At 45.7% G+C, this 20,999-nt stretch overlaps 1 protein-coding gene and 1 long non-coding RNA gene across 4 annotated transcripts in view; one reads left to right on the forward strand and one right to left on the reverse strand.

Annotated features, from left to right (window-relative positions):
• Nucleotides 1-221: 221 nt before the first annotated feature.
• The window catches only part of DPP8 (dipeptidyl peptidase 8), a 28,731-nt gene continuing 7,953 nt past the window's right edge, over nucleotides 222-20,999 (reverse strand). For all 3 annotated transcript variants that reach the window (XM_081838842.1, XM_081838843.1, XM_081838841.1), the window contains 16 exons: nucleotides 19,250-19,418; nucleotides 18,160-18,270; nucleotides 17,837-17,965; nucleotides 16,895-16,956; nucleotides 15,556-15,656; nucleotides 13,940-14,117; nucleotides 12,339-12,498; nucleotides 11,525-11,604; nucleotides 9,583-9,735; nucleotides 9,075-9,210; nucleotides 7,181-7,326; nucleotides 6,932-7,078; nucleotides 6,435-6,587; nucleotides 5,143-5,285; nucleotides 2,998-3,109; nucleotides 222-606 (listed from right to left, as the gene is read on the reverse strand). In XM_081838842.1, coding sequence (XP_081694968.1) covers nucleotides 481-606; nucleotides 2,998-3,109; nucleotides 5,143-5,285; nucleotides 6,435-6,587; nucleotides 6,932-7,078; nucleotides 7,181-7,326; nucleotides 9,075-9,210; nucleotides 9,583-9,735; nucleotides 11,525-11,604; nucleotides 12,339-12,498; nucleotides 13,940-14,117; nucleotides 15,556-15,656; nucleotides 16,895-16,956; nucleotides 17,837-17,965; nucleotides 18,160-18,270; nucleotides 19,250-19,418 — 2,106 coding nt within the window. In that variant the 3' untranslated portion in view covers nucleotides 222-480. The remainder of the gene's footprint in view (nucleotides 607-2,997; nucleotides 3,110-5,142; nucleotides 5,286-6,434; nucleotides 6,588-6,931; nucleotides 7,079-7,180; nucleotides 7,327-9,074; nucleotides 9,211-9,582; nucleotides 9,736-11,524; nucleotides 11,605-12,338; nucleotides 12,499-13,939; nucleotides 14,118-15,555; nucleotides 15,657-16,894; nucleotides 16,957-17,836; nucleotides 17,966-18,159; nucleotides 18,271-19,249; nucleotides 19,419-20,999) is intronic.
• Nucleotides 19,425-20,921, forward strand: LOC309329018. Its single transcript, XR_014151021.1, has 2 exons — nucleotides 19,425-19,571; nucleotides 19,795-20,921. It is a non-coding gene; the product is annotated as an uncharacterized lncRNA (long non-coding RNA).

The following is a 20,999-nucleotide window of genomic DNA, read 5'->3' on the forward strand; positions in this document are numbered from 1 at the left end:
AAGAAACTGGGGAGGAATAGGAAAAGAGCCAAAGCAACCCAAATAGTAATAATAACTGTGCAAATGCAGCACTTGACAAGAAGAGTTCAGTTGCTGCTCATTCTAGAATCTAGAATCATTCTAGTTTGCTTACCCATGGGTATAAAGTTTTGGGTAAGCCCACTTACTCTGGAGTGCATGAACCACCCTTAAAAGAGAAAAAAACCCTCTGGACTGCCAAGTAGCACAGATGTTGACTTTATTTACATTTAAAAGTATTCATTTGCTGTACAGCGTCGTCTCCTTGTATGGCACCGGGTTGACTTTTTTAAAAAAATAAGGAGAAATAAAACGAAGCAAGGCCGAGGACGTGTCGACTGATCTGTGTGGGAAGCAGGCACCAACAACATGACGCCCCTTTCCGAGGCGTTTGGTTAAGCAGCTGTATTTGTCTGTGCTGAGAGTTCCTGGAAGGGTGGGCAGGAGGGAGGGGGGGTGTCATCAGTGCTCTGCCTTCAGCACGGCCATGTGTGAACCCAGATTCTCCTGGAGATAATACAGGAGGTGCAGTTCATAGTGTTCTCCAGACTCAGGGACCCTGATACTGTGCCGCTCTTGTGGATAGATCTAAAGAAAGGGGGGGAAAGGAGTCAATTTTCCTTCTTTCTTGAGGTATTCACATAATCTGCTGCTTCAGACGTCTTGTAAGGCCTTTATCTTTTTGCCCAGGCTTTCTTTGGCCCTGCCTTCACTGTGTGAATTCTTATTTTTAATATGCTTTTATACTACTGCTTTACTGGTTTTAAATTCTATCACTGCATTATTGTTGCAGTGATATTATCGCTTTTGTGTCTTGCGTTGCTAGGTATCTTTCTGAATGTTTTTGGCCTACAACTCCCATGATCCCTAGCTAGCAGGACCAGTGGTCAGGGATGATGGGAATTGTAGTCTCAAAACAGCTGGTGGGCCGAGTCTGAGGAAGCCTGGTTAAGAGGTTTACAAATGCTTCTCTAAATGCCCCCCTTATCACATATACAGCACAACACGACAACAGCTAATTATTATTATTATTATTATTATTATTATTATTATTATTATTATTAATACCCTGTCCATCTGGCTGGGTTTCCCAAGCCACTCTGGGTGGCTTCCAGCAAAATATTAAAATATAGTATTCCATCAAACAATAAAAGCTTGCCTAAACAGGGCTGCCTTCAGATGTCTTCTAAATCCCCCCACAAAAGCATCTGACCCACTCAGCCCGCCACCCCCCTGCAAACAAAACATACTGCAACCAACCAAACACAACCAACCAAGCTCTGGACCCTCCATTCTCTTGCAATGCCAATAAAAATAAATATATATATATAAATAAAGGACCTACAGATGTGATGCTGACACAAAACCCCTGCACAAACATTATGCAACAGAACGAAATATCATTATCCCCACCCCACAACCGATCTCTCCCTCCTTCCCTCCTTCTTCCCCCAAACACACAATGTCTTTAACAATTGTGTTTTATACCAAATGTAAACAAACTGCAAGAAAGACTCAACGAATTGAAAGTGGCGACGCTCTATGTACTTTCCCTTGTTAATTTGTTGGTTTTATTACACAAGAAAATCTTTAATAAAAACTTTAAAAGAAAAAAAATGCTTTTATAGAGGAAGAAGCAGGAACCCTCAAACTTTGCCAGGGGGCACATTTGGAAATTGCCCTTGGCACCTCAAAGCAACTATTTCAAGAGAAGAAAAACTGGCAAGGCTCACAATTAGCACTGGTAAAAAAACAACAACTACTAAACTAAATATAGCCAAGGGAATTAAACCAAAAGACACATTTGGGGTGAACTGGCATCGTTTTCTTACATACAGTGCTAAAGAGGAAAATCCTTTCCCACGATATTCCTTTTTTTGTTTTGTTACTGTGATTGCATGTGGTAACTGTAACTACCACACAACTAAAAACAGAACAGCTTAAGAGATCTAAGCAATGGGGTAATGTAACCTCACGTATTCAGAAAGTCCAGAAGGGTAAGCTTTGTTCTAACGCTATGGTTGCTGTTTTGTAATTTAAGAAAATAAAGTTGTTGGGTTTTTTTTGCAATACTCAGAATCATAACAAAACAAGCAAAACACCTACACACCCCGCAAAAACCCAATAAAGCACAGACAACAAGAAGTAGGCACACACACCCCACAACCAGCCTCAATTGTTTTGATAAAAATTATAAAAAACTAGGAGGGACAGGAGCGGTTGGTGGGCAGCAGAAACGAAGGTTAAGAGCAGGGGTCAGCAAACTTTTTCAGCAGGGGGCCGTTCCACTGCCCCTCAGACCTTGAGGGGGGCCGGACTGTATTTTTTTTGGGGGGGGGAAATGATGCAAGAGCACCATGAGCCCCGGTGGTTGCTTACCTGTGTCTTGCGAGCGGCAGGGGCTGGCGGAGGGACGATGAGCGGCGCTCGAAAGGGCTCCGGAGAGGGACTGCTTAAAATGGCAGCTGCTCGAGCGCTGCTGCTGGCACCAACAAAGCCCAGCCCCCTTCCTCCTCTAGGCAGGGCGGGGAGAAGCCAGGAGGGAGGGAGGGAGGAGCCGCCGCTGCCATGGGAGGAAGAGGGAAAGAACGCGCGTGCTGGCGATCCACGCGGCAATTCCCAGACCGTCCGCAGGCTGGATCCAGAAGGCAATTGGGCTGGATCCAGAAGGCAATTGGGCCTGATCCGGCCCGTGGGCCTTAGTTCGGCTACCCATGGTTAAGAGGTTCAGAGAAGGCTAGGATATGAAGCCTAGCTTGTTCCGAAGGTACTAACCACGGTTTCTCAGTTGGGACAAAACAGTAAACCATAGTTAATGGAAAACTCCCTGGTTTGTTTGCTATACTGTGAAGGGAAAAGCAAAGGAGATGTGTACGTGACCAAAAGGCATGTTCGTATTTGGCTGGGGCTGATGGGAGTTGTAGTCCAAAATGGGTGGGAGGGCACCAGGTTGGTGAAGGCTGCCCTAGAGCATCTTACCTGTAGATCATAAGGCTTCGCAGCCCGGACCAGAAAACTAAGCAAGATGCTGGTATGTGCAAAATGAACATTTTCATCGAGGAATCCATGCAACAGTAACAACCGGTTGGGTCTGAAAGGATGAGGGGAGAAACAGTAAGCAAAGCTTCAGATTGTTTGAATTAGAATTTCTTCGAATCCTGGTATTGTCTGAAGATACCTATGTAGCTGATACCGGAAGGGGAGCGTGAAATAACAGACCCCCAGGGTTGGAATTTCCCCCACTGCTTTATTTTCCCCACAGCCCATTTTAATTGTTCAGAAATAGAGAGAGATTCATAAAACCAATTAGTAACAAAATGCACAAACGCAAGTCATACTGGGCAACTGAAACCTGGATCTGAAAATCAGAGTGGCAATTATTTTTTCAGTTGACTATCCCTAGGAAGTGACACAGAAAGACCTTTAGGCCTGCTAAATGGGTTATGTTAACTTTTTCCAGTGTTTTTTCGTTCAACCCTCCAGTTAAAATCTAAATAATTGAAGGGAAGTTTTAAGCGGACGTGTTTGGGATTCCTTTTTAAAAAAATAAAGTGTGGTTTTTTTAGAGTTTATAAAGAGAAATACAAAACAATCTCAAATATCCTTTTTGTCCAACATTATTCTAAGTAAAATAAAAACATGACAAAAAGAGAGAGATAAGAAGAAGAGATAGAAAAGAACTTTCAAGAGGAAATAGAAAACATGCAATTCAGAGATTAAAGAACTTCCCATTCTTAGTCTGTCCGCTATACATAAACAATAATCACTTCATCCATGTTTAGGATTCCAACAAAATAATTTGCAAACAAAGTTTTGAATTAGCTAGGTCATCTAAACCATGTGAATATCACAATCCTATCAATGGCTGCTTATAAGTCGTATTAAGTTCAATGGAACTTACTCCCAGGGAAATACATATAGGAGGAATAGGGAACTTGTGGCCTTCCAGTTGCTGCACCCCAACTCCCAATGGCTCCTGCAGCCAGCATGACCAATGGTCAGGGATGTTGGGGAACCGCAACAACTATAGGACCACAGGCCAGCCAACCCCAGCACAGAAGATCACAGCTGAAATGCACTTAAACTGATTTCCCCCTTGTAATAAAACGATTTAACTACTTTCGGATATTGGGCTAACGGTTCCCATATCTAGAGAATATGCCTGTTCTAGTTTATTTATATACCACTTTTTGGCGCAAATGCCAAGAATAAAATATGGGGTAAACCTCTGTGAAGCAAATCAAATCGAAAGCAAATCAAAACGACTGTGTGAAATCAGATCTCTCGTTGATTTAGGACAGCAGAAATGTGTTCTAAGTTTTCTGGAAAACCCTCATCGCTGATCCCAAGGCTCCAAAACAATACAGTGGTACCTTGGTTACATACGCTTCAGGTTACACACTCCGCTAACCCAGAAATAGTGCTTCAGGTTAAGAACTTTGCTTCAGGATAAGAACAGAAATCGGGCTCTGGCGGCGCGGCGGCAGCAGGAGGCCCCATTAGTTAAAGTGGTGCTTCAGGTTAAGAACAGTTTCAGGTTAAGAATGGACCTCCAGAATGAATTACTTACTTAACCCGAGGTACCACTGTACACTTCCTCCAGCCTCCCATCTCTCCATTCATCGTCCCGGAAGATTTAAACACAGAATTTAAACCCCAGGCCAATAAGAAAAGGTGGGAATGGATGGCAGAATACCAGCCTAAGTCGGAAGAAGCAGACGGTGTATGTGTCTGTATGGAGGAGCTGACAAGGCCACTCTAGGATAGAAGACACAATCTTCCCTCTCAAGCCCTGTTAACAACAACTGTGGCTGATCTACAGCCAGCCACTGGGGTGGTATGTCTAATTAATGCACTTAATTAGCACTGGGGCTAATTGCGTAATTTGAGGCAGGGGGAGGTCCGCCTGCAATTTCTTGAGGCAAAAGTTAATACTTTAATGACAACAAGGCTAGAAAAGCAGATTACTCGTAATGGGCCGTGATTATGTAAATGCCCATTCAAGTTTATTAAGTGGTTCTTTACTACCACGCAACCGTTTAAGCATTTAATTAGGCAAGAAACAGCAGCGTTAGGTCAGAATTTAGCACAGTTGGGGGTGAAGGGGGGCAGGAACACACTTACTCTGAAGGAAACTTATCCGCTTGCATAGCCACAGAGCCGAGGTAATAGCCCTGTTCGTTATTATCTGGGTGACCCATGTAGCGCTCGGTGTACCCTGTATCGTAGAAGAGCCACAGGGTGACTGGGGCACCAGCAATGGCGACCTTTGGGTAAGAAGATAGTCAGCATTGTGTTATTCTCATTAATGCATTTATTTCATAAAACATACATTTATAACGCTGGATTGTTTGGGGGGGTGGAAATATGAAAGCAGTCTGCAAAAAGAATGAAACAATGAAATTATCAGTAAAAAGAAAAAGTTGAAAACCCCAATGGCAGCTTTTGTGTAATGTGACTTTCCCCCCCCTTTTTAAATATAATTTTTATTAATTTTTCTGTTTTACAATTTCAAACAGACATTTTACATCCTTTCTTCTCTTTCCATGGTTCATTTGACATATCTTATATCCCTCAGACCTTGTGGGGGGCCGGACTATATTTTTTGGGGGGAAATGAACGAATTCCTATGCCCCACAAATAACCCAGAGATGGATTTTAAATAAAAGCAGACATTCTACTCATGGAAAAACACGCAGATTCCCGGACTGTCCGCAGGCTGGATTTAGAAGGCGATTGGACCGGATCCGGCCCCCAGGCCTTAGTTTGCCTACCCATGCCGTATTCCGACATTGTACAGAATGGACCAGCTGATGAGATGGTATTTGTTGGAGCAGATGCGCTGGATATATAAAAGACCACCTTTCACGTTATCCAGTTCCAGGTTTTATACAACTTTATATAGTGGTACCAATACCTTTCAGTCACCATGGGCAGAGATGACCAACTTTTTCATTTTATGAGGCAGGCACTTGTTTTCTCCTGACTGGGGGCTGAAAGTGAACTTTTCCATACAAACTTGACCCTTTGCAAATGGGATTCTTTGGGGGAAGGACCATAGGTGAAGAAGGGTTGATCACCTGCAGAAAGTCCCAGGTTCAATCCCTGGTAGCGTCTCCAGGTAGGGCTGGGAAAGATTCCCTGCATGAAACCCTGGAGAGCTGCTGCCAGTCAGTGTTGACAATACTGAGCTAGATGGACCAATGGGTCTGGCTCAGCATAAAGCATCTTCTTACGTGTTATATTTATAGATGGCACAATCAATCCTAACAAGACTTGCACTGTCAAATGAACAGGACATCTTGCAAAAGCTGGAAATGGAAACACGCAACACAAATACACAAATACACACACACACACACACACACACACACACACACACACACAGCTGGCTGTCTTGTTGCACATTATCCTACCTTGAAGATCTCTGGCTTCTGCAACAAGGCCATAAGGGAGAGGTATCCCCCGTAGGACCAGCCATGAATGCCAACCCGGTCCAAGTCGATGAATTCGTATCGGGAAGCCAAGTACTGCAAACCTTCCACTTGGTCACTTATTTCAATTTGTCCCTGTTGGAAGAAACCACCCCCACCCCCAAAAAATAATATTAGGCTTGGAAAAATAATGGCATCATGGACAATGGGGAGGGGGAAGTGTCATCATGCACAGGGAAGGGTTAACCTTACACTCCCTAGCTGTTCCCCCCCCCAAAAAAAAATCAGAATTAGGCTTGGGGGGGAAAGCCTTCTATGACCTCCAACGCAATGCTTTTTCCGAGCCTAAATGCAACTGTGAAAGGAGGGATGAGGCCTCTAAGGCAGAATTCTATGAGATTATCTCATCTCTTAATAAAAACGCAAGGTCGCAGCACTCAGACCTGAGTCAGGACTTCTGTACCCACTGAGCAACTTACCATCTTATACTTAAAGGCACCTTCGAACTTCAGACCGCGGTGGCAAGATCCCCTGTTGTCAATCACCACCACAACATAACCAAGGGACGCTAGGGTGTTCAGGCGGAAGTATTTGACCCCTTTAAACCGGTTGTTCACAAGTTGCACCTGGAAGGAAGCGCAGATTAAACGTCTACAGTGCACACACGGGGGCTGTTAAAAACAACACTTTTTAATTAACAGCTTCCAGGAACAATGTTATCAACTGACCTGGGGGCCACCATATATGAAGAGTACTGTGGGGTACTTCTTCCCGAGTTGTAGATTGTGGGGCTTGTAGATCATCCCATAAAGCAAAAACCCTGAGGAGCTCTTGAAAGAGAAGATCTCGGGCGGAACGTAATCTGGGAGAGGCCCTGCAAGGATGCAAGCGCAGCTGTCGTTTGTGTTTGGCATGGCAGAGCGGAGTTGGCCATTGTATCCTAACTGTGAACATCCACAGGTTCCCAAACCCTTCAGTCCAACCCATCTCAATAACCACAAGCCTCAAATTTAAAGCAAGACGTATTTAGAAACAGCTTCAGATGGGTGTGGGTGTCCCTACTGGCATCCAGGATGTCACAAGTACAAGCCAATAGGTGCTTTACCTGAAACGGTTATAATAATAAGCAGTCTTGAGTGCCGTACAGTCGTACCTTGGAAACCCAAGTACTGCTTCTGATTGGCTGTGAGAAGCTCCTGCAGCCAATCGGAAGCCGTGTCGGACGTTCGGCTTCCAAAGAACGTTCACAAACCAGAACAGTCACTTCCAGCTTTGCGGTGTTTGGGAGCCAAAACGTTCGACTTGCAAGGCATTCAGGATCCATGGTATGACTGTATTTCCCATGACAAAGCCTAGAAGGAGGTTTCTGCCCTCTGCTACAAAACTGTACTGCTATCCGTTGCTTCCTTTATCTTTTTTTAAAATAATATTTTATTTGTTTGTTTGCTTGTTTGTTTGTACCCCGCCCATCTGGCTGGTTTCCCCAGCCACTCTGGGCGGCTTCCAACAAAGATTAAAAATACATCAAATTGTCGCACATTAAAAACTTCCCTGAACAGGGCTGCCTTCAGATGTTTTCTAAATGTCAGGTAGTTGTTTATCTCTTTGACATCTGATGGGAGGGCGTTCCACAGGGCAGGTGCCACTACCGAGAAGGCCCTCTGTCTGGTTCCCTGTAGCTTTGCTTCTCGCAGTGAGGGAACCGCCAGAAGGCCCTTGGCACTGGACCTCAGCGTCCAGGCAGAATGATGGTGGTGGAGACGCTCCTTCAGGTGTACTGGGCCGAGGCCGTTTAGGTTTATGTCTGTACACCCCTGCATAAAATCAGATTCTGACTGCACAACCACAATCCTTACACCAGAAGAGTTTGGATTTGATATCCCGCTTTATCACTACCCGAAGGAGTCTCAAAGCGGCTAACATTCTCCTTTCCCTTCCTCCCCCACAACAAACACTCTGTGAGGTGAGTGAGGCTGAGAGACTTCAAAGAAGTGTGACTGGCCCAAGGTCACCCAGCAGCTGCAGGTGGAGGAGCGGAGATGCAAACCTGGTTCCCCAGATTACGAGTCTACTGCTCTTAACCACTACACCACACTGGTTCTCACCAGGAAAGGGGGAACCCCAGTCACATGGGCCAGAAGTGGCACTCCAAGCCTCATAGCTCTCAGGAGCCTCCCTAGGCCACCCTCCTCTCTCCAGAAAACCAGTCCTGCATGGCACTCTCCTCAAATGCTTTTGCCTGGCCTGGAATGTGGAGGGGTGTGTGTGTGTGTGGAGAAACCTCTGACTCTGGCTTGGCCTACCAGACAGAGGCCATAGTAGCATCTGTTGCTCTGCACACCAGGGCCATGTGGCCCGCTGAAGGCTGCCCATGAGGGAATATGGCCGTTGGGATGGAAAAGGCTCCCCACCTCCACCTCACGGAGTCGCACCAGTTTTCAAGTGGGTTCCTCACACTAGGAAGCACTGCAAAATTCCTTCAGGATGCTTTGTAAGAATTGCTTCACACGTGAAACGAACCGACAAATAAAGGAAGAGGATGCATGAGGGCAAGGATGAAACAAGGCTCAGGGACAGATGTCCTTTCACCTTCTTAAAAGCCTGGCGCCGTATCTGAAATACCTGCGGAATCTAAAATGGTAGCCCAGAATTCCTTGGACCTGTTGGAAATGTCATCTTCGAGGCCGGTCAGCTTGTAGAGAGACACCTCATGCGGGTTCCTCTGGTTGCTGAATTTACAAATCACCATGTCGCAGTTCTAGAGGGCAGGAGGAGAAATAAGTGACCCCCTCTGAAAACCAGCTTGGGCCTACCAGGCAATTTCCCTCAAGGTTTATGCTGCCATTACAAGGTGCTTTATACCATTTCCCTGTTAGTTTCCATTTTATATTTGAGCTTCCACCCAACGTAAAAGCCATCTCCAGAAATGTTGTGGAATCTCGTAGACGTTTAGTGCCCATGCCTATGTTAATTGGTTCCAGAAATAATCAGTTTGCAAACCAATTAACCCATAAAATTGCAGGAGTAAAGTGATGAAATTCGGGGTTGTGCATCAGCGCACAGTTCCTTCCTGCTATCTTCATGTAGGAACTCAGCACAGAACAAAACCACAGCGAAGGAGGTGAAATACCTGACTGACACAGCAGGCGTAGGAGAAACCAGCTTCTGTCAGCCGCTTGATCTCCCCGGGGTTCTCGTAGTTAACAACATACAAGTGATGTTCCAAGGGGGAATCCTTTGTACCTTCAAAATATACCAGTTTTTTAGCTTCATCCACCCGGATCTGATAAAAAAACAAACACACACACACAAAAACACAGAAGTGACCCAAGTTTGTACCATCAACAATTCCCAGGTTGGATTTAGTTCTAAGTTCATTTCAACTGTCTATGTGGAAAGCTAATTAAAAACCCAGGTTTACCTAAAGGAAGAGGTTACACCCCACTGCAGCCTCCTGGCTCAGGAAAAAAGCTCTCAGGTGAATCTTGATGCTGGCCAGAGAATGAAGCGGTAGGACAGACTATACTGGGCACATACCACTTCCGACTGCAAATCCCTGCAAACTGAGGACTAGCACATCAGGAACAAGGGTTCTATCTCAGCACAAACTATGCCAACTATGTTGGATTTCAACTAGCGGAGAGCATTCAAAAGATGTATACCCCTCCCTGGATGAATATTGAGACCCGCGTTGCCAACTTTCTTTTTTTAAAGAGGCTTCTAGCATCTGCAGAACCTGAGATATGAAGGAAAACACACAAACGCTATTCTCGTTTTCTGTTTTTGTGGGAAATTAGCCGACTTCCCTCCCTTTCGATGTCTTGTTTGCTCCCATCTCCAGAAAGATCCCTTTGGACACCAATGCCTCTGCTCTGGGGAGGAATGGATATTCCAAGAGCTGCAATGCCTGTTTTCCCCCCATTACACAACTTCAATTGCATGATTATTTCTATTTCTGTGGGCATGTCCCTAACAGGACGTGAAAACAGGGGCTGTGTACAGATTCCCGAGCCTGTGGTGGGGTTGCACAACCCCTGTGGCTGCTTCCTCATGCCCAGTTGCTTTGTAGGGGCCACAGATCCATGGAACCAAGCTGCAAGGTGGCGTGTCGCAGGTAGGAATTGTGCTCTCTTGTTTGCTATTGGAGAGATCTGCTGTGCAGCTAACTCGGAGGAGGGCTTTTAGTGTGGCTGCCTCTGTTCTGTGTAATAGCTGCCGAGTCAAGATACGACAGGCACCAATTTTCTGCAGTTTCTGGAAACAATTGAAGACATTTCTCTGCCGACAAGCCTTCCTAACCAGACAAATTGGTCGCTGCCATCGGTGTCCACATTACATTGCTGTTCAAAAAACACAAAACAACCCACCCCCCATCACATACTGTTTTTAGTTGTTATATTTTCTACACTGTTAGGTTTTCAACGTTTTACATAAGATATGTATGTGGAACATGATAAATAAATGACAACGGCAACAATGAACCTAAATGATAATTCCACACAGATCCCTGACTGCATTGTCTGTTCTGTTTTGCACTATGTGGGCACTGAGGTTTCATTAAAGTTTCCCCCCTTGATCAGACTAGCTTGATGCTCAACCCATGTTTAGGTAAAGGTAAAGGGACCCCTGACCATTAGGTCCAGTGACCGACTCTGGGGTTGCGGCGCTCATCTCACTTTATTGGCCAAGGGAGCCGGCGTACAGCTTCCGGGTCATGTGGCCAGCATGACTAAGCCACTTCTGGCGAACCAGAGCAGCACATGGAAACACCATTTACCTTCCCGCCGGAGTGGTACTACTTATCTACTTGCACTTTGACGTGCTTTCGAACTGCTAGGTTGGCAGGAGCAGAGACCGAGCAACGGGAGCTCACCCCGTTGTGGGGATTCGAACCGCCGACCTTCTGATTGGCAAGTCCTAGGCTCTGTGGTTTAACCCACAGCGCCACCAGCGTTCCCCCCAACCCATGTTTAAGCTCTTGCTTATTGGGGGTGGGGAGAGGTCAAGCACATACTTAAAATTCCCAAACGCATTTACCAGATTAAAAATAAAATAAAATTGAAGGGTCTTACGTTGGACCCGTGTCGGCCAAGAACTTCCCATTCCCCACTGGTAACTGGCACCTCTTCTTTGACGGGACACAGGAAATCACCTGCAAAAACCAGTATCAAAATTATTGGAATGCCTGTGCGGTGGCAGGGGCTGATAGGAGGTGTAGTCCAACAGCAGGCAAAGGCTGCTTATGGGGCTGCTACAAGACCCTCTCCTGGGCTGTCACCCCACACACTTCTGAGGGCGACGGAACAACCCAGAGGGCCCCCTCTGCTGATCTTGACATGCAAGAAGCCTGGTAAGGAATCAAAGAATTGCAGAGTTGGCAGGGACTCCAAGATTCCTCTAGTCCAACTCCCTGCAAGGGAAATCTGGGCTTTACAAGCCGAAGTTTGGATCCTTGCCTGCCCAGCACAAGGCAAGCCAGTCAGTTTCGGCTGTCAAGTTCTCCAGTCTAGATTACAGAGAGAAAATGAAAATTGTTGCTTCGTTTGCACACTGCATTCCACAAACGTTGGGTACCGGTCTAGACAAAGCAAAGCACCCGCACTTTCCATCTTTCCTCTTGGGCTACTGAGATTCCTTTCAATACTTCAAACTCACCTTTAGAATCATAAGGACTAGCAGCTTAATTTTTTATTTTAAAGTGGGGTGCAAGCTGACTTTCGGAAGTGCAGGATGCTTACAGCCCCAATCCAAGCCTAACGGGCCACTGCAATGCTGGGATGCCAGCCTGAAAGAAATCTCCTAAGAAATTGAATTCCCTCAACCACCTGATGCAGTTTATTCTATTTCATTTGAACTTAGGAGCAAAAAATGGCCAAAGCTGGTTACTTGGAGCAGGGAGTCCTCCACTCGAGCGCTTGTACCGGCTCTCCTTTAAAACGGTTGTGATTCTGTACAGGTGGCGGAATCCTGTTTTGCACTCGGAGGCAAAGATGAACTCTATCTCATCCTCATTGGTTTGGGGAAAAACATGGAAGATATCGTGGACCTGTTGGAACACAGGAGGGTTGGAAGTTGTACCGAAGGATGGAGATTGGGCCCGTTCGCACGCAACTGTAAACTGAGGTTTAATATTATGCGGTCAAGCCTAGTCAATGCAGAACAAAGCGTTTGCCTCCCGCACCCATTTCTTTCTTCTTCCAGCACAGTCATAGCAGTCTTTTTTCACTTTTAAGGAATGCCAGCTTTGTCTGCTTTATGTTTGAACCAGGAATCTTGGTAAATAAATAAATAAATAAATAAATAAATTTTTATTCATACCCTACCCCTCCCGGTTCAAAAAACCGGGCTCAGGACGGCTAACAACAAATTTAAAACACTTAATTGATGCAACAAAAACCAGCCTAAAATACAGTATAAAATGTGAATAACAATAAATTCAGAATTCAAAAGTCAATTTAGGGGGGAAATCCATCCAATAAAGATTAGATGATCACCAGGGCTAGCTGGCTAAATTAGTCCTATTTGGGCCAGTGAGGAAACCAGGTGAGAATTAGCTTAACACAAGATCTGTTTAGTTAAGGTTTGGAGGTGGCTTGCTGTGAGACTTATCTGTTTGTTTTAAACCAGGATCCCTAGTACAAGCAATTAAAGCTAAGCTGGGATTCTTTAAAACTGAAACTAAGCTCTGTCAAAGTCTTCCTCCTGGACATAAAGCATTAAGGCTGGCCAGCGCAGTGCTACGGACCACAGTTTAGTGTTACCTGAAAATATGGTCACTAGCAAAATCAGCGTACCCTGAACAACTCAATCTTCTGTCTCCATCACCTTTGAGGTGCCTTCCTTCCAAAATTCCCCTGCCTGTCCAGTCATTTCTTACCGAGGACACAATCAGCACCTACCATCCCCTGGAGCCTGTGTGAGCTATTTCCTGTAGGGCAGGCAAACTGACCACGCACTTTCATTTAGAAGCTGCAATAGTTGTTGAGATTCTGTAGCTGACACTTTCCCTCCACGCAGTTATAATCTTGTCAATAAACTATGACATGACACTAGGGCGTGGCTGAAGAACCTCAGACCCAGGGACTGAACGAGGCCCTTCAGGCCTCTCTATCCGGCCCTGAGGACTTCCTGTAGGATCCGCCCCTTCACTAAGCTACGCCCCTCATCAGCCCTGATTGTATCTGGCTTGAATGTTTCCTTGGACTGTGGCAATGCTTCTTGCTTGCCTGGATAGAAAATCACATGATTAAGTGGGTCAGAGGCGAAGCCTCTGACGTGGGTGTGGCCTGAACTTAAGTCTGTTGCACAAAGGCAAGAGCCACACCTGTTGCTCCGCCCACTTTTGCCTCTTGCTCCACCCACCACTAGCATGCGGCCCCTGGACTGTCACCCAGGTGGCTAAATGTGGCTCTTGGTCTAAAAAGCCTCCCCGCTCCTGGGTCCAGGGGCTGCTAGCAGGACTTCGCTCAAGGGGATAACATTCTTACATTTATCCAGATGTCTGTTGTTTCCTCATAAACAATCAGCGGCGTGACAGAGTCGGGCACTGCGTCGATCAGCTTCTGCCTCTCCATGGCGTCCTCTTCCACGGGGATAAATAAAGCGGGGGGAAGGAGCACAATTTGAAGCCGCGTTTGAGAGCGATCAAGCAAGATGGCCCAAGCACTGTGGATGGAAGGGGGAGAGCTTCGGAACATGGCAAGAGCTATGGCTGAGCACTGCAGTAGACACCCCAGCTCCCACAACCCCAGCTGGAGAGATCCGAACCCAAGTCCCTGTGGATGCCAGTGGGGCTTGCTTCCACGTTTCTGAGCACAGTTCCAAGTGTTGGTGCTGAGCTTTAAAGCCCTAAACGGCCTCAGCCCAGTATACCTGAAGGAGCATTTCCACCTCTATCTTTCAGCCCAGACACTGAGGTCCAGCGCCGAGGGCCTTCTGGCAGTTTCCTCACTGTGAGAAGCCAAGTTACAGGGAACCAGGCAGAGGGCCTTCTTGGTAATGGAAGGCCCTCCCATCAGATGTCCAGAAGATAAAGAACTACACAACTTTTAAAAGACTTCTGAAGGCAACCCTGTATCAGGAAGATTTTAATGTTTGATGTTTTATCACTTTTTTATTGTTACTAATATTCTGTTGGGAGCCAGGAAACCCAGCCAGATGGGCGGGGTATAATAATCATCATCATCATCATTATCCAAGGAAGAGATTTGGACACTGAGCTCAACAAAAAAAAACAGCTATAGACTATGCAAGGGCCATTTGGAACAAATGAAGAAGGCTGATTTCATATCATATCAATCACAAATATGTTGTATTATAAATGTTATTGTTATTTATTTTGCAATGCCCCTCAATCGGGTCTCAAAAGCAATATAGCAAACTGCTTAGAAGCATGTTAATGGAAAGGAATCAAAGCATCGCAAGAGGTGTTGAAATTTTGAGAGGTTGGATAGTTACAATGGAGTGGTCTCAGGGTGCACATTTTTATTTAATATTATTACTATTTATTATTATCATCATCATCATCATTAAATAAATAATGTATTTTAAATATTATTATTATTAAAATAAATAAAAAGTAAAAAAAGAAGCATATGTTGGCACTAAGTCGTATGTACCGTAATAAAAAATAACATTTATTTATTTCATAGAATCAAAGCATTGTAGAGTTGGAAGGTACCCCGAGCGTCATCTAGTCCAACCCCCTGCAATGCAGGAATCACAACTAAAGCATCCATGATAGGTGGCCATCCAACCTCTGCTTAAGAACCTCCAAGGGTTTATTATATCTGTTGACCACCTTCTTTCCTCCAAGGAGATCAAGGTGGCATACATGGTTCTCCACTCCCCATTTTATCTTCATAACAACCCTGCAAGGTAGGTTAAGGTGAGAGAAAATAACTGGCCCAAGGTCACAGTGAGCTTCACGGCCAAGCGGGGATTCGAACCCTGGGATCCCACGTCCTGGGCTGATCCTCTAACCATTACGCCACACCCAATAATAACAAAGCCCTCCAACACAAGGAGTTTGCCTCCTGCTCAGAACAGTCCAGTTCCAGCCAAGAGCTGCTGGAGAAATGCAGGAAACCATAAAAACACGCACTATTTCCCCTCTCGGGTCCATCCTGCTCGAGTGATATACTCCACGCCTTCAAACAAGATCTCGAAGGGCTGGACGAGTTCCTTGTCAACCACATCGGAAATCTGCCAAGAGAGGTGAGGGAAGTACCATTCAAAAAAGCTCTCCCAAAGTGTGCTCTAGGACTGCTTTTAAGAGGTCTTAAATAAATTTTTAAAAATTGTTTTCTCCATTGTTGTTTGCTACCCTCCAGGCTCCTCTGGGAGGATGGGTGGCATACGCATTTAATACATAAAATAAAAATATAAGCTACTAATTTCACTAATTACTGTGATTGTAATTCATTAATGCATGGTTTGCACATTAATGGACTTGTTTCAGTTAATATGCATCTTAAATAAATTAACCCCAAAATAAAAGGTAAAGGTAAAGGACCCCTGGACAGTTACATCCAGTCAAAGGCCACTATGGGGTTGTGACGCTCATCTCGCTTTCAGGCCGAGGGAGCTGGCGTTTGTCCACAGACAGCTTTCTGGGTCATGTGGCCAGCATGACTAAACCGCTTCTGGCACAATGGAACACCAGGACGGAAGCAAGCCAGAGCACACGGAAACATGGTTTACCTTCCCGCTGCAGCGGTACCTATTTATCTACTTGCACTGGTGTGTTTTCGAACTGCTAGGTTGGCAGGAGCTGGGACAGAGCAACGGGAGCTCACTCCGTCATGGGAATTCGAACTGCCGACCTTCTGATCGGCAAGCCCAAGAGGCTCAGTGGTTTAGACCACAACGCCACCTGTGTCCCCGCAATACATAGGCATTAATCCTACCAATTCACAATGATCATTTATTTATTCATTCATTTATTCATTTTGCTGCACTGATATCCCCCTCCTCCAGGAGCACAAGGGGGCATACAGTGTTTGCCCCCTTCTCAATTAGTCCCAACAACAACCCTGGGAGACAGGATGGGCTGAGAGGCTCAAGGTCTGCTTCATGGCTGAGTGAGAATTTGAACCCTGGTTTCCCCCAGCTCCTTAGTCCGACACTCTAACCAGAACACTACACTAGTTTTAAAAGATTTTAAAATGGCTATAATGCAAACCATGTGAAATATACCTCCCGTTTTCCAGTGCAAGAATCCAAACCTTTGCCTCCCCCAACTGCCATTTGGGCATGTGGCCCCCAGAGGATTTGAAACAAGCCAATGTGGCCCTTGGAACGGGAATGGCTAGCCACCTTTGTCTGAAGGGGTGCCTCATGTTTCTTGCCCCTTTTGCTTTCCAGCAGTTGCCCCATTTGCCACCAGGCTAGACAAGTCACCAAACTGATTCAAATGAGGCGAAACAGAACATCAGACTTACTCTGCCCTCAGCATTGATAGTTATTTCAGACAGCTTGAAAGTTACTTTGGGGTTAGCGGTACCTAAAAAAGAAAAGACAGCAGTCAATGGTCACTAAGGAATGGCAGAATTATTTCAGGGCAGTGTCCTAGGCATTTCAGGGCATTTTCTGCTGCTGCCCCTACACAAGGAAATGGCTTTTCAATTATTTGCTTCCAACACCTTGTAAAGATGGAACATTTAAAAATCTTGAAGTGATTTGGAAATACAGTGGTACCTCAGGTTACATACGCTTCAGGTTACATACGCTTCAGGTTACAGACTCCGCTAACCCAGAAATAGTGCTTCAGGTTAAGAACTTTGCTTCAGGATGAGAACAGAAATCGTGCTCTGGCGGCGCGGCGGCAGCAGGAGGCCCCATTAGCTTCAGGTTAAGAACAGTTTCAGGTTAAGTACGGACCCCTGGAACGCATTAAGTACTTAACCTGAGGTACCACAGTGGTACCTCGGGATGCGAATGGGATTGGTTCTGAACAGAACGTTAGCCGCGACTACGCGTCTGCACGTGTCGCATTTCACCACATGCGTGTGATGTCATTTTGACCGTCTGCGCATGCGTGAGCGGCGAAACCTGGAAGTAACGCGCTCCGTTACTTCTGGGTCGCCGCGGAGCGCAACCCGAAAATACTTATTCTGAAGCGTATTTATCCCGAGGTATGACTGTACTTTTTAAGTGAAATAGTAATCCAGGAGTGAACCCAATGCTAGTCCTACTCAGAGTAGGCCTGTTGAAATTAACGGACGTTGCTAACACAGACCCATAAAAGTGAGCGGGTCTAGCACTTTGTTGGATATACTGTAACCCAAAGCAAATAAATTTCACACTGAAATGGAAAGGAACTCCTAGTGGCTTTCACTAGGATTAAACCGCCCCCATTTGAGCCATAGCACAATCTATCTCACCGGTTTTGGGGTACCGAAAGGAATCTGTCCTCCTTGTCTCCAACATGGGGGATGTGACATGAATTATCTCCACCTCCGACTCGTCATTCTCTTCATACAGAATTCTAAGGATTTTGCCTCCACCTACAGCTACCAGAAAGATGGATGCAAAATGAATTTCAATTGGAACAAATGCAAGGTTCTGCATTGGCAGGTATAACCAGCTGCACAAATATAAGATGTGGGACATCTGGCATGTGAAAAGGATCTAGGGGTCTTAGGAGACCACGAGTCAACAGTGTTATGCAGCAGTGAAAAGGGTTAATGCTAATCTGCATACTTACTCATCTCTGAATCGGGACACCACCAGTAGCCGGAGTATCTGTCAAACTCTTCCTGTAGCACAAAGGTAGCAACCCCAGCAGACTTGGGGTCCTCTTCAATGTTGGCAAATTCTATGCAGGCAATGCCAAGAAACATTATTTTTCAGAGAGAAGAATGCCCATGGAAAGCTTGAAGCATGCATTGTGACTCATAAAATGTCCATTATTGTAGCTGGAATGGCAAGGACTCCACCCCACGGGGGGGATGGAGAACCCCTCTGGCTCTCTGGACCAGGCCCTTAAGATGGTCAGCTTTGCGGGCCAGATATGATGAGTGGACCTATCAAAATTCATTGGATAACTTTGCAAGTCTCCACCATCCTGCTTTAAACTTCTAATGTCGGAGGTTTAAAAGGGGACTGCAGAGGCTCAAGCAGGAGCAAGGGGAGTTGTCTTAACATTCTTTGCAAAAGCACTCTTTGAAACAGCCGACCTTCTCCTTTAAGCACCTGACTGACAGAGTAGGTTGACAGACAAGCCCCCTGCCAACTGCACCAATATTTAAAAGAGCATGAGTGGCTGCTTCAAAGAGGGCTTTGGCAAAGGACTTGTGCTTTGCAAAAGCACTCTTTGAAGCAACTCTGCTTCTCTTTTAAGAGAGTGGGATGGTGGCAGCCAAATTTTATTTGTCTGCCACTGGATTAAAACACGTCAACATCTGTATGCATGGACTGGCTTGCCTAAATAAACATGTTGCAAGCAGATGCTGAAAGGAGTTCAGCAAAGGCACCTTCCTGAAGTCAACAAGCAGGGAATTCCAAAGTGTGGGTGCCACTACACTAAAAGATCCATTTCTCCCAACTGCAGAATTAGTATTATGTGGCACCTGTAACAGTGCCAGTTCTGCAAACTGAAGTGGGCACATTCTCTACAGACCCCATGCCAGAGACAGATGGCCCTCCTACTCTGTTGGGGCATCCTTGCCCGTGAGGAATGCGTCACCCAGTTGGCTCATGTGTAACTCCCAAGCCACTTTTGCCTCCTCACACTGCCCCACTCGTGCTGCCCTCAACTTTCTTCTGCTTTTGTCCCATGCTTAAGGTAACCATACCTTTGTGTACAAATGTCAACCTCCGTTCTTCTTTGGTTGCTAGATTGGAGATCCAGATGTCGTTGCTATGGATAAAAGCAATCCAGTTTGGATCTGCTGGGCAGAGCTTGGGATCCATCCGTATGTTTGGACAGCTTGTCTCTACCAAATTGGGCTGCAAGGGTTGTTTCTGCAAAAAAATGACCGCGGGAGAGAAAGACGCTGGAGAACAGCCCTTTTGAACTAGTGAATCCTTCCCATGGGGCTCAAGGAATTTTTGCAGAAAGTGTCTGGGATGCAGTGAGAGTCAGCGAGAGTGAATCGCCTTACGGACTTTATTAGCGTAGGGAAAATGGAGAGTAAAGGGAGGGGCATCAAATGGACCGGGAGATGTTTCTCACCTTCTCTCGCAATATTATTTCATTATTCATTTATTTCAAATGCGTATAACTCGCCCTTCCTTCACCGAAAGAGGCCACAATAAGAAAATCACACAATAAGAAAATCACACAAATAAGCCATGCTGCAGACAGCAATTAAAAGCAGCATTTGTTCATTTAGAATAGTGCGTGCTACTTTCAAATAAAGAATATTAGAAGTCAATGGGTCATCCAATGAAGTAGAGGCACAACCTCTTCTAGGAGTGAATCCCACACCATGCAGTGTGAAGAATTCCTTCCTTTTGCCAGTCAAGAATCTTCTGATACTCAGCTTCATTGGATGGTCCAGAGTTCCAGTGCTATGAGAGAGGAGACTGAAGGAAAACTCCTCCAGAAGATCTCAGTTGGTGGGGAGGATCAGCACCACATGGCTAATTGTCCCCCATGTTACAGAGGCCCAACTGGCCTCCACTAGCAGTCAGGCATCTCTGGTTACACATTGTGGAACACACTTCCAACAAGAATGTGGCAAGCACCTAAGAGCCTCAGAAGAGCCTGCAGGATCAGGCCAAAGGGAGCCCCTCTAGCCCATTATCCTGTTCTCACATTGGCCAGCTAGGTGCCTCCACGTGAAACCTCCAAGTAGGTAAAGGTAAAGGACCCCTGGACGGTTAAGTCCAGTCAAAGGCGACTCATCTTGCTTTCAGGCCGAGGGAGCTGGCGTTTGTCCACAGACAGCTTTCTGGGTCAAGTGGCCAGCAGGACTAAACCGCTTCTGGTGCAACGGGACACTGTGACAAGTGTCAGAGTGCACAGAAATGCCGTTTAGCTTCCTGCTGCAGAGGTACCTATTTATCTACTCGCGCTGGTATGCCTTCAAGCTGTTAGGTTGGCAGGAGTTGGGACAGAGCAACGGGAGCTCACCTCATTGCGCAGACTCGAACTGCCAACCTTCTGATCGGCAAGCCCAAGAGGCTCAGTGGTTTAGACCACGGCGCCACCTGCTCCCACTCTCCAAGCAGGATCTGAGCACAAGAGCATTCTCCCCTGCCGTTTCTAGCAACTGTCACACACACTTTTGATTTTCAGTTGTCTCTTAGAGACGTTTTTCAATGTAGATAGGCCTATGCAACTGTCTACATTTTTTTATCATTTTGATGACATTTCCACCCCTTAGTTTTCATGGTGTTTTGCATGTTATAGCATATTGTATTGTATATTTTATTGTGGGGTTTATGTTTCAGCTATTTTATTTTTTGTTGTCCCCCACCATGCTATACTGTATGAATTGACAACATATACGCATAAACGCATAAACGCATAAACGCATAAACGCATAAACGCATAAATAAATAAATATCAACCCCGGAAGTTTGGACGACTAGCAAATA

Source organism: Podarcis erhardii (genome assembly GCF_964252035.2).
Source record: "Podarcis erhardii genome assembly, chromosome: 14".
Lineage (NCBI taxonomy): Eukaryota > Metazoa > Chordata > Lepidosauria > Squamata > Lacertidae > Podarcis > Podarcis erhardii.